The following is a 12511-nucleotide window of genomic DNA, read 5'->3' on the forward strand; positions in this document are numbered from 1 at the left end:
TAATAAGGTAAAAGTATTGCTTAATTTAACCCACTTCAGCCATTGACAGAAATTAATAATCTATATCTTAATTTCTTCATTGATGTGGGACATTTTGTAGGAGAAAAAAATATTCGGCGATTTTCAACAAATTCTGTCTTAAAAACCGGTTTTTCCAAAGTACCTATTTTGGAAGATTTTTGGATCATGACTAATTTAAAGGGTTTGCAAAAATGCGTACATTTTTAAAAATAAAATTGCGCGGCTTGTGTTAATAGTAGAAAAATGTTATGCATATCGTTAGAATCGTCATAAACTCTAGTTTTTAGGTGTTTCCTGTGCTACGTGTAGTTTAGGAGCTACGTGGTAAAATGTTCCAACTTACTTAAAATTTTCAACATTTCTCACATTTTCTAATGTAGCTTCTATACTAAAAATAGCATGAATATATTACATATATTTCCAAAAACTAGAGTTTATGTCAATTCTAACAGTATGCGTAATATTTTTTCTACTATTAACACAAGCCGCGCAATTTGATTTTTTAAAATGTACGCATTTTTGCAAACCCTTTAAATTAGTCATGATCCAAAAATCTTCCAAAATAGGTACTTTGGAAAAACCGGTTTTTAAGGCAGAATTTGTTGAAAATCACCAAATATTTTTTTCTCATACAAAATGTCCCACGTCAATGAATAAATTAAGATATAGATTATTAATTTCTGTCAATGGCAAGTGGGTTAAATTAAGCAGTACTTTTAACTTAATTAAAAAAAACACCCTGTAAATGTACAAGAGTCGAAACAAAATTGTAAGTAAATTTTAAAAAAAACTAATTAAATACAGGATAATGTTTATAGACTTAATTGCTTTTTAGGTCTTGATTATAGAGATGCTTTGCTTATAATATTGTACTTTGTTATCCTAGGAATCAGTATATCAAAAATCAGACCAATCGGATAATTAGATCACATATGCAAAGTTTGAAATCGATAAGGCAATTCTAACATGCCGTAATTAACGGAAAAAGCTATCCGTTACGGACGGACGGACCGATCCTAATTATAGAAAAGCTTCGCTTTTAAAAAGATATAAGTAAATCATGAGTTTTATAATTGATAAATTTTCTTAGAACAAAGCCAAATATGTAGGAACAAAACAGTACCTAAGGTTTTATGAAGAAATCTATTATTTATTTAGATGTGAAACAGTTAGAACAATTGTAAAAATATTACACGGATTTTCTGAAGCTATTATAATCCATGATTATAGCATGTGGGAGGAAGTTCAACAATTTTTAACTGCAATATCTGTCAGGTATCCTATTTTAAAGTATTACCTTCAGTATATTTCACTAAAGATAAATATTTTAATTACTACCTACTGCACCCTTTTAGTTTTACTTTTATAGGAGGCGTTTTGTTGACAACCACCAAATGCAAACATAAGAACAAGGATGACAACATCCATAAAAGCGAAGCACTGAAACGGTAGGACATACGGACATTAACACTTGTATGGTGTCAGAACTTAATAATCAGAATATAAATGTATAGGAGTCAAAGCAAAATTGTAAGTAAATTTGTTGAAAAACTGATCGATTCAGGATAATGTTTATGGACATACTTACATTTTTAGGACTTGATTATAGAGTTGCTTCGCTTATTCCATTATACTTTGTTGTTCCAGGAATCAATATACCAAAAATCAGATCAATCGGATGATTAGATCACATAAAAATTTGTTGTTTAAAAAGTAAAAAAATCAACATGTTTAAAATGGACGTACGGACATTTTGGTGATGATTATAGAGTTGCTACGCTTTCTAAATCGTACCTTACTATTAAAGGAATCGCCATGCAAAATTTGAAATCGATAGGACAATTCTAACATGCCTAAATTAACGAAAAGAGCTATCCGTTACGGACGGACGGACGTACGGACGGACCGACCCTATATAAATATAAAATATTACATATGTAATAGTGTACCTGGAATTTGCTGTTTGCAGTAAAAGGTTAAAAGATTACTGCCAACAAAGTATATTTTTTGCAGACTTTAATGATTTTTGTGGTCTTGAAGCTCAGACAATCTGAAACCATGCAGACCAACTTTTACCATAAAGATTATTGCACTACACAAAAATGAAAAGAATTTTATTAAAATAATTAAAATTTGTTAATCTTCAAGTACAGAAATATTTTTTTCAGGTTAAACTTCGAAGGAATGCAAAGAAAAGGCACTAAAAGACAGGTAATTTGTGAAACTATTATTTTCTAAGTAATTTTTTAGTGGGTGAGATAACGCCCTGCCTTACGAAGCACTACATATAATAATACAACCAGCTACTGTTTAGTTCTTGGTGTACTTTACAACAAGGATGACAACATCCATAAAAGCGAAGCACTGAAACGGTAGGACAAACGGACATTAACACTTGTATCGTGTCAGAACTGAATAATCATAATATAAATGTATAAGAGTCAAAGCAAAATTGTAAGTAAATTTGTTGAAAAACTGCTTGATTCAGGATAATGTTTATGGACATACTTACATTTTTAGGACTTGATTATAGAGTTGCTTCGCTGATTACATTATACTTTGTTGTCCCCGGAATCAATATACCAAAAATCAGATCAATCGGATGATTAGATCACATAAAAATTTGTTGTTAAAAAAAGTAAAAAAAAATCAACATGTTTAAAATGGACCTACGGACATTTTGGTGATGATTATAGAGTTGCTACGCTTTCTAAATCGTACCTAACTATTAAAGGAATCACCATGCAAAATTTGAAATCGATAGGTCAATTCTAACATGCCTAAATTAACGAAAAAAGCTATCCGTTACGGACGGACGGACGGACGTACGGACGGACCGACCCTAATTATAGAAAAGCTTCGCTTTTAATAATTGATTTGATATGTATGTATTAAATTGTAGATGTTTAAAGGTAAGGTTGTTGTATGGTTGTAGGCTTCCCTTAAATTAGGTATATGCACATCCCAGATATTCTATAAAAGAATCCCCCCACTGCTCATTTCAAAAGTTTTTATTTTAGTGCACCTCAGAAGTGAATAGTTGTTCTAAACGCCTGAAGAATTTTGATCATTTTGATTACTCATCAAGAAAGTTCACTGATTGGTCACAAATTAGTTCCAGGCATGATTCATTTCTTTACATTTTTTCTAACATACGGGACTCTTCATAAATGAGGGGTTAAGAAATTAGGTTAATATTTGAATTTAAGCTTTGAAAGAAATTAAACAAGTTAAAGACATCATTTTAAATATGAAAAATATTTAGATTTCAAACTATTGTACAACGTAATTGATTTTCGTACTTTCAATCAGTATCATTTAAATTATGGGCTTTGGTTTAAATCTAAATTATTGTTGTTTTGAATATAGCAAACCATTTGACAAATTAACAATTGAGTTTATTGTTTCCATTTATTATTTTTTCTTTTAAGAAATTGACAATAAGATTTTTTCCTCATAAATATGCATTAGATACGAACAAAAAAATACATTCTTTGCCTTCTAAGATGTCATACCTGTTTTTCATCTTAGATAAATTTAGAATCTTAAAAACAATGTCAAATCCTTACATTATTGTTAAACAGGATCATTCTTTTAATTAAAATGAATCCTATCTCTCTAGAAAAAGGATTGATAGACCCTCATCATCACAAAAAGAAAAGTCTACATTAATCAGAATTGATTATGACAAACCTGACACAAAATCAAAAGATCAAGAAATATTTGGAAATAACAGAATAGATCACATAGAAACTACTAAACAAGATGTTGGTAAGAAAGAATCTGAAAATAAAATTGAAGAAGAAAGTGACAGACAAAGTCTTATTCAGATTACAGGGACGATTATTTGAGACATAAAATATTGAGTAAATTGTAATATTTTTTTGCCTCATAATTTCCCCCCGAATTAAAACCAGGAATGGAAATCCGAGGCACACATCACAATCTCGTATTCGAATTCTTATCTGATTGTCTACAAATTAGAGATTCATCTGAAACGAATTCAGATTAGGAATGATTCAGGGCATAAATTCCACAATTTATTATACCTACTGATTTCAAAATTTGTATTCATTTTTGCAAAAATGATGAATTAATCCTAATTCCGATTAGAAGGTATTCCGTTTGCCTTTCCTGATCTGTAATATTTTGATAAAACATATGGTTCTTTGCAAGTTTTATCCTTATTATAAAGTAACAGGACGTTTGTATGTGTGTTTGTATGTTTGTACCGAAGGATCTCGCTAACCGCTGAACCGATTGGGTTCTCCTTAACAGGGTAGCTTCTCATAGGTCCCGGGAAGGTTTATAACTATTTTCTTTGGGTGTGGGACACCCCCTACCCCCAAAAAAATGAAAAATCCCCCCCACACAAAATTTTTACAATTTTTTTTAACTAAAATTAAAAATGAAGGGGGGAGGGCACACCCCCCCCAAAAAAAAAAATTTTTCGCCCCCCCCCCAAAATTTTTTTTTTAACTTTTAAAATATCAAATAAAAAATTGAATTATTAAATTCGACTCTCTCCTCTAGGGGCGTAGCCGCTAGTTATAATGAAAATAATAACAGAATTTATACTGACATAAATTGAACAAAGTTTAAGCATTTGAAAATTTTAAAAATCATAATAATTACAGCAGAAGGGACTGAAATTGTAGAAAATGAAGAAAATGCACATGGAAATGATGAATTACCAGCACATACTCATTGTATTAATGAGAAGCCAAGCATTTTCAGTGAGTCAGAAATTGAAAAACTTTACAGTTCCTATATGATTTTTGAGGTAGTATTTACTTTCATAATATTTGTTATTATTTTGATGTGCAATGGAAATACTCTTTTTGTTTTATTATTCATTTTTGAAAAAAGGCACAAATTTTACTTTTTCCATGAATTTAATTTTTTTCGTGCTTTTTCGTCATTTGTTTGTCCCTTAATTGTACCAAATTTAATTTGCAATAACAGAGTGAATTTATACGAATCCACTTTTGTTTCTTACTTACGTCCTTCCCATCGTATATTTATGTATTATTTTAGACAAATCCTGATGGTAAAGTGGAGTACAAATGTCAATTGTGTAATTTCCTTAGTCTTGATCCAAGTCAAGTTTCTGATCATGTTCTCCTTACACATCTTAATGTTTATGGATATTCGTGTGAGTTCTGCGATAAGAAATTTAAAATAAGGTGAAGCTTAGGTACACATGTATAGAGTGTCTAATGTTTTATAGCTGTAGAAGAAAAGATTAAATTAAAGACTACTTAATGGAAAGTAGGAAACCTTTAACAGCACATGTTGATGGAAGTTAAATCTTTTTTCCTCTCGCAACTTGAGACTTTTTTCTGCTTTATGGTCCACTAGCGGCTACGCCCCTAGAGGCCCCTCTAGTGGCACTTTCAATGTTTTTGTTTGTTAAAGTCTCTACGATAATTCTTTACGTACGATACATCTTTATTTTACGTTGAAGTCTCCCGTATTTAAAAAAATGGGAGGGTGATGGTACCCTCCCCCAAAATAGTTATAAACCTTCCCGGGAACCATGAGAATCTACCCTGTTAAGGAGAACCCGATCGGTTCAGCAGTTAGCGAGATCCTTCGGTACAGACACACAAACAAACATCCGGTTACTTTAGTATAAGGATTTACAGTTTTTCACAATTACAATGTCCTGTTTTTTTAGATATGACCTAAAAAATCATCTTCAAGACGTACATACAAAAGAGCTATGTGAAGATTCATCTACAAATGAAAGCAATGGAAATAACATAATTACATCAAATGGAAGTAATGAAGGGAAAGCCGTAGAAAAGGCAAATAGAAATATGATTGAAGAATTTGAAAATTTGACTCATGTGTTTGATATTGGCGGAACAGAGGAACTCGAGGTAAGGAGGGATTGATGTATATTTTTTGGCTGCGGCGGAAAACGGCAGTGGACTGCGGGAGCGGAGGTATCGCCAACGGTTTTTTATTCAAATATTTTTTTACTGATCAACCTAATTTTGTTTCAATATCTTTAAAAGCACAGGAAAAGCACTGAATTTAAGATATACCTTGATAAACGAGAATTTGAAATAAATGCGCTAGCACATAATAAGTTTTGTTAAGGTTGATACTTCAGTAACAAGAGCAACAGTGAGTTCAGACATTGAATCTATCATCGAAACTAAACTTAATCTAGATGGAGTTGAACAGGTTTCGTTTTTTGGCTAATTCTTTGTTTATATTTATATTTAATTTAATTTATTTTTCACTAAGGACATTATATTTCAAATAATTCAAATTTCTTTTTAGATTTTTGCTTCATTTGTTTGATCCCAAGGACCTTTAAAAGATGGGCTTCAAATAGTTTAACTCGCACATTTCAAAATATAGAAAGAAAATTCTCGCTTTGTTTTGGGGCCAATTTCATTGATGCTAATGATTGAATTTAATTTTAAGGTTTATGTAAAAGGAGCTTCTAATCCACTATTAAAACATAATCATTCTACACTAGAGAAAATCTATAACGCCAGGTTTGTTGAAAACAGTATTTTTTTTTGTTCTTGATAGATTTGATTCTAGATAATAGTTGAAGTAGAGGTTTTTACGAATACAAGTTGGAAATTATGTATATCAAAATTCTGACTGTATTACCTCAACTAAGAATTAATTCAAGTTTATTCCTTATCCAATATTGTGAAATTAAAAAAATCTTCCATATTTGGCTTTTTCAATGATTACGTTGGCCTTGGCTGCACATTGTCGGTAAAATCTGGTTATGCCGTGTGATAAAACTATATAAATCTTTTTAGATATATGAGTAAAGAAGAAGCATTACTGACAGTTACATCGAGTTTTCTAAAAAACAGTCAGAACAATAAATATGAATGCATTATATGCCAAGGAAAATTCAAGGTAAAATGTGTTTTTTTTTAAAAGTATATAGAGTATAATTGATAATATTTTAACGAAATGTTTGTATGCCAATGAAAATGTTCCAAGATGAAAGCTCTCCAATTTTTACAGAAAAGTAAACTTGGAGGCAGGGGTGTATATTATACATGGGATCCCCTGCTCAGGGGGGGGGGGGGGAAATAAAAAATAAGTGGTTGGAGGGAAAAAAAATGTAAAAATTAAGAAAACTGAAAATATTTTTTCCATTTTCCCCCCTCTCCTTGGTGAAAATTTTTTTAAAAATGTGTGGTAGGAGGGATAAAATGAATAAAATATAGAGTTCTTTAAATATTTTTTCATTTCCCCCCTACTTGGTGAGAAAAAACTAGGGGGGGGGGGAAGAAAAATAAAAAAATTTGTAGCAGGGGAAAAAAAATAAATCTTGTGCAGAATATACACCCCTGCTTGGAGGTTAAACATTTTTAAGCCAAAAGTCTCATAAACATAATATAAAATATAAAAACAATTATAAAGTATAAAGTATAATACATATTTTAGGCAGACAAGATATCTCTGATACAAAACCACATGTTTAAACATTTCAATATATTTATCTACAGATGTGGGTTTTGTCTGGATGTTTTCAGGTTTGAAATAGAACAACCATTTTATGGCGATACTTTTTATTAGACTGTCTTAAAATGATTATTATGAAATTGTTTTTCATAAAGAATTGCTAAAAATTCACTGAGCAGTGTCACTAAATATATAACTAAAAAGATTTGTAATGCACTGTTTTGGTGATGTTGTTTAATTTCAGTAACATGCGGTTGTTAAATGCCTGCCTCCCTTTTTTCACTCTTAAATGGTTTCACAGATTTACAACCACCTGGTGAATTTCTGTGCACGCCACTGATTTCTAAAATTCTTTCTCTCTTAGACTTTGTTATACGACTTTGCACTACATAATATATGTAGGCATGTTTTTCTTAAGAAACTCTAAATTAAGACAAATATGATTGAAAATAAGAAATTCATCTAAAATACATAAACATTCAAATGTTTATGCTTTTCATTATAAATAGGTATTTTATTATTTAGGACAAAAAATGGGCTAGATCTCCATATATCGAACCATGAACTAGAATCTTCACAAAATGAAAAGGTAAATAGCATGAGAAAAAGAAGCTCACTTTTCCTTCTTTAAAGGTTTATCAATGATTTGGTACATTTATGTATTTAGAAACTGGTCGGTGATTATCATCTGGAGGGCAAAGAAGAATTTTTCCCGCCTGACAAAGCCAAACCTATCATTGAATCTTATTTCACAAGGACAGGTTCTGGTAGGTTTCCTTTACTGTATATTGTATTATAAAATGCACCAATGAATAATATATTATCAGTTGTTTCTTATTTAGATAATTTCTTCCATAAAACCTAAAAATAACTTTTTTATGTTATGTAGGTAAAGAAATATGGCCAATAAAATTTACTACGAGTTGTTATGTTTTTGTTAATATGATGGAAGTGATGTCACTTGTTCATTTTAATTTTGGACTTGGATTTTTTAAAAACTGAATAATTTTTATTTTTAGTAAGTTTTGAATGTTTAGTGTGCAAAGCTGCCTTTCCAAGTTATCAGAAAGTTTACAATCACTGTTTGAGGTATATTTTTAGAACATTTTGAGTGGCGGTCGCCGATATTCTTAAAAGTAACTTTGGCCCCACAGAAGCTTAAATCCGAAATTAGATCACTCTAGCTCTAAGGGTTCTCGAGTAAATCCCCCCCCCCCCCCTCACCTGCTCAAACCATTATAGTGCACATCCTCCTTTTTACTCATAATAAAAATGCAAACAACAAATTCTCTATTTGAGGCAATCCAATCATAGCTTTCTGAAAAATTCAAATTACTAGAGTAAAAGATAAAAAGATTATGACAGAGAGAACAAATTCATAATGTTATTTTAACAAAAGCCATATGATTTATATATTGGTTAATGAAAAGTCATATTTTTACTTTAGGCTAGCTCCCTAATTTTCTTTTTTACTTTATCTTCTTTTATAGCTTGATTATTTTCAATACTCATGGCTGCACAATCCCGTAACTGGTTCTTTAGGCCTAGGGGTGAAATAGGGCTTAAATAATATTTTGCTACATTTCCCATTCCTTACCTATCAATTAAGAAATGTTTATTTTCACCAAGTTTAGCTTTTTGAAAAAAAGACTTCTAGTTTTTTTCAATATGAGGCTTAAATGGCTGTTTGGATAATAGCCAGCCTTACAGGTCATGCACTAACAACCCATACTCTTTCCAGCAATATTATAGCATTGTTATATACTGAAATGAACACAAATACATTTTAATAGTTATAAACGAAACCTCATTCTAACACTCTCTAATAAGTAAAGGTTGGTTCATTAAGTTAAACTACAGTTCAATATAAAACTCAGGTTTATTGATAGCCAGGAGTGATAGGGCATAATATAACACAAATAATAAATAGATAGATAATTACATGATAAAACTGTGGGTAGGTATGAATTCAGTAGGCGGCTGTCTGACCAGGATCCTGCAACATGGATATATCAACAAGTTTTCACTTCTAACACCAATTAAAATTTTTCCAGTGCTTTCTCGTCATTTGTATGGCCTTTTGGACATAAAAAACGATGGTCTCTAAAAAGATTGCATGTCCGTTTGTCAGCTTTTTCGGTGTCCCGAAAAAAACTGCGTTTTTCGGTTTAGGGAATTAACCAGAAATAGCCTCATGAAACAATATAGATCCATATTCTCTGTAAAATAATACATCAAAGGGGGGGGGGGGGGAAATGTGGTGACTCGTGCCACGACATACCAGCAATTTTATTTTGGGTGCTACTCCCTTAGTTTTAGAGATAATTGGGTGAAATCTTTTGGGCTGGGTCACTAATTACCCCAACTACTGGTATCTTTCAAAAAAAAAACGGCGGCGGGTCCGCCGCTCCCGCCGTTCGCCGCCATTTTCCGCCGCCGCCAAAAAATTTTTTTTATTGCATTTCTCGCCGAATTAGGCAATTTGGAATCATTTGAGACCATGTTATTTTTTTCAAAAATTTTCCCCCTTATAACCAACCCTGTCCCCCCGACTTCAGTCATTTTTTTCAAATTCTCGTTTATTAAGGTATATCTTAAATTCAGTGCTTCTCCTGTGCTTTTAAAGATATTGAAACAAAATCTTTTGAGGTAGGTCAGTAAAAAATATTTGAATAAAAAATGGTGGCGGTACCGCCGCTCCCGCCGTCCACCGCCATTTTCCGCCGCCGCCGCCAAAATTTGTTTTATTGCATATCTCGCCGAATTAGGCCATTTGGAATCATTTGAGACCATGTTATTTTTTTCAAAAATTTTTCTCCTTATAACCAACCCTGCGGGGGGACTTAGTCATTTTATTCAAATTCTCGTTTATTAAGGTATATCTTAAATTCAGTGCTTCTCCTGTGCTTTTAAAGATATTGAAACAAAATCTTTTGAGGTAGATCAGCAAAAAAATATTTGAATAAAAAATGGCGGCGGTACCACCGCTCTCGCCATCCACCGCCATTTTCCGCCGCCCACAGGACGGCTTGTAAGGGGAAAAATTTTTGAAAAAAATAATATGGTCTCAAATGATTCTAAATTGCCTAATTCGGCGAGAAATGCAATAAAAAAAATTTTGGCGGCGACGGCGGAAAATGGCGGTGGACGGCGGGAGCGGCGGTACCGCCGCCATTTTTTATTCAAATATTTTTTACTGACCTACCTCAAAAGATTTTGTCTCAATATCTTTAAAAGCTTAGGAGAGGCACTGAATTTAAGATATACCTTGCCTAATTCGGCGAGAAATGCAATAAAAAATTTTTTTTGGCGGCGGCGGAAAATGGCGGCGAACGGCGGGAGCGGCGGACACGCCGCCGTTTTTTTTGAAAGATACCAGTAGTTGGGGTAATTAGTGACCCAGCCCAAAAGATTTCACCCAATTATCTCTAAAACTAAGGGAGTAGCACCCAAAATAAAATTGCTGGTATGTCGTGGCACGAGTCACCACATTTCCCCCCCCCCCCTTTACTATAGGTGTTTTTAATATCTAAAAATGTGAGTGTACTGATAGGTATATGTATTGGGGAAATACCCTAAATCTGGAACACAACGGACGTCCGTGCCCCATCTGTTTGTACGTCTGTCCGTCCAAGTATGTTAACAAAAAACTCCAACTTGGCTATAGTAGGGCTAGAGATAAGACTAATCAATCTATAACACTAGGTTTGTATGTTTTTACATGAAAGGCCAGATTTTTTTCTTTTTTAATAATTTTAGATATTTTTACAAAATATTTTAATTCCTACCTAATATTTTATTTTTAGAACACATTTGAGAATATATTGTTATTCGTGTGAGGATTGTGATAAAACATTTAAATACAGTGGAGATTTTACTAAACACAAAAAAGAACATTTACATAATGCTGTTAAAAAGGTATTTAAAGTTCTTAACCATTTCAGTTTCCTGTAAATTTCCTCATTTGAGCGAGTTATACCTTCTGCTACTATTTTAGATTCTTGACATCAATAGTAAGAGTAGGTAGGGAGGGGATTGTCTTGTGGTTAAACGGGCACAACTTATAGTCATGCACAGAAAAAGGTCTCAAATCAAAGTGTTGGTTGTCAGCAATTTTTGGGATGTGAGTGCAATCAAGCTTACAATATAACTCTTACAAAGTGTCATCAATAGTTCAAGATTTCTTAATCAGGTATAACTCCCAACAGACAACCAATTCTTTTTATTTCACCTCCTTTGTCTGAAATGTGTGTAAGAAGTGGACAAAGGCATTTCTCTTACTATTTGGCGCCAGATATGAAACCATTCAATTCTGTCATTACATTCAAACGCAGCAAAAAAAATTTGACTATTTGATAAAATGAAATTTTAAGAATTTTAATGGTGAATATAATGCATATGTAATTTGTAATCGTATTTTGTCTTTGTTTGTTAAAAAATGCTTAATCAATAAACATAACCTGATTCTAGTCATTCTTGTTTAATTTTTAGGACTTAGAGAGTGATTTCTCAGAGCTAGAGGATTTATCACATATTCCAATTAATGAGTTAAAAGATAAACAAATTAACAAAATTCAGGTAGGATCCTACTAAATATTCTTATTCTCATCCATCGTCAAATTCAAGGAATTAAAAGAACTTTCATAAGTGAATATGCTAAAATTCTTAAGAACTCTTGAGTGGGTCACATAATATGCAACACAGAGTATACACTATACATACATATGATATAATGTACAAACTCTGGAGAAGACAAAAAAGTAGAATACAGTGGAAAAGATTACAAAAAGCTTTTACCATCAAACTTCTTCCTTGCAAAAAAATAAACGAAGGGGTTAATAATGAAATAACTTGTTTGTTCAAATAAACATCCTTCTGAACCAAACCAATGGCCGCATTAAAATTTTATTAACTAGCGGCTTCGCCCCTAGCCTCTAGGGGCTTTGCCCCAAGAAGTAATGAACTGCGTTTGATCAACCCTATTTTGGAATTGGGGTAGTCGACCTCCCCCATTTAAAATTTTAGTTTAAAAAGAAAT

General features: G+C 32.3%; 1 protein-coding gene across 4 annotated transcripts in view; it reads left to right on the plus strand.

Annotated features, from left to right (window-relative positions):
* Positions 1 to 12511, plus strand: part of LOC145311635 (uncharacterized) — a 44611-nt gene that overhangs the window by 1350 nt on the left and 30750 nt on the right. The window contains exons 3-18 of one of the 4 annotated variants that reach the window (XM_080150573.1): positions 1180 to 1297; positions 2197 to 2232; positions 3042 to 3142; positions 3644 to 3851; positions 4652 to 4804; positions 5059 to 5207; positions 5702 to 5906; positions 6130 to 6216; positions 6463 to 6536; positions 6816 to 6918; positions 7456 to 7544; positions 7999 to 8062; positions 8141 to 8240; positions 8493 to 8562; positions 11280 to 11391; positions 11965 to 12051. In XM_080150573.1, coding sequence (XP_080006699.1) covers positions 1180 to 1297; positions 2197 to 2232; positions 3042 to 3142; positions 3644 to 3851; positions 4652 to 4804; positions 5059 to 5207; positions 5702 to 5906; positions 6130 to 6216; positions 6463 to 6536; positions 6816 to 6918; positions 7456 to 7544; positions 7999 to 8062; positions 8141 to 8240; positions 8493 to 8562; positions 11280 to 11391; positions 11965 to 12051 — 1756 coding nt within the window. Of the gene's footprint in view, positions 1 to 1179; positions 1298 to 2189; positions 2233 to 3041; positions 3143 to 3643; positions 3856 to 4651; positions 4805 to 5058; positions 5208 to 5701; positions 5907 to 6129; positions 6217 to 6462; positions 6537 to 6815; positions 6919 to 7455; positions 7545 to 7998; positions 8063 to 8140; positions 8241 to 8492; positions 8563 to 11279; positions 11392 to 11964; positions 12052 to 12511 lie in introns of all 4 variants that reach the window. The other 3 variants (XM_080150572.1, XM_080150570.1, XM_080150574.1) reach the window with 3 other exon arrangements.

This window comes from Acartia tonsa, chromosome 2 (genome assembly GCF_053477335.1).
Source record: "Acartia tonsa isolate MP-2025a chromosome 2, ASM5347733v1, whole genome shotgun sequence".
Taxonomy (NCBI): Eukaryota; Metazoa; Arthropoda; class Copepoda; order Calanoida; family Acartiidae; genus Acartia; species Acartia tonsa.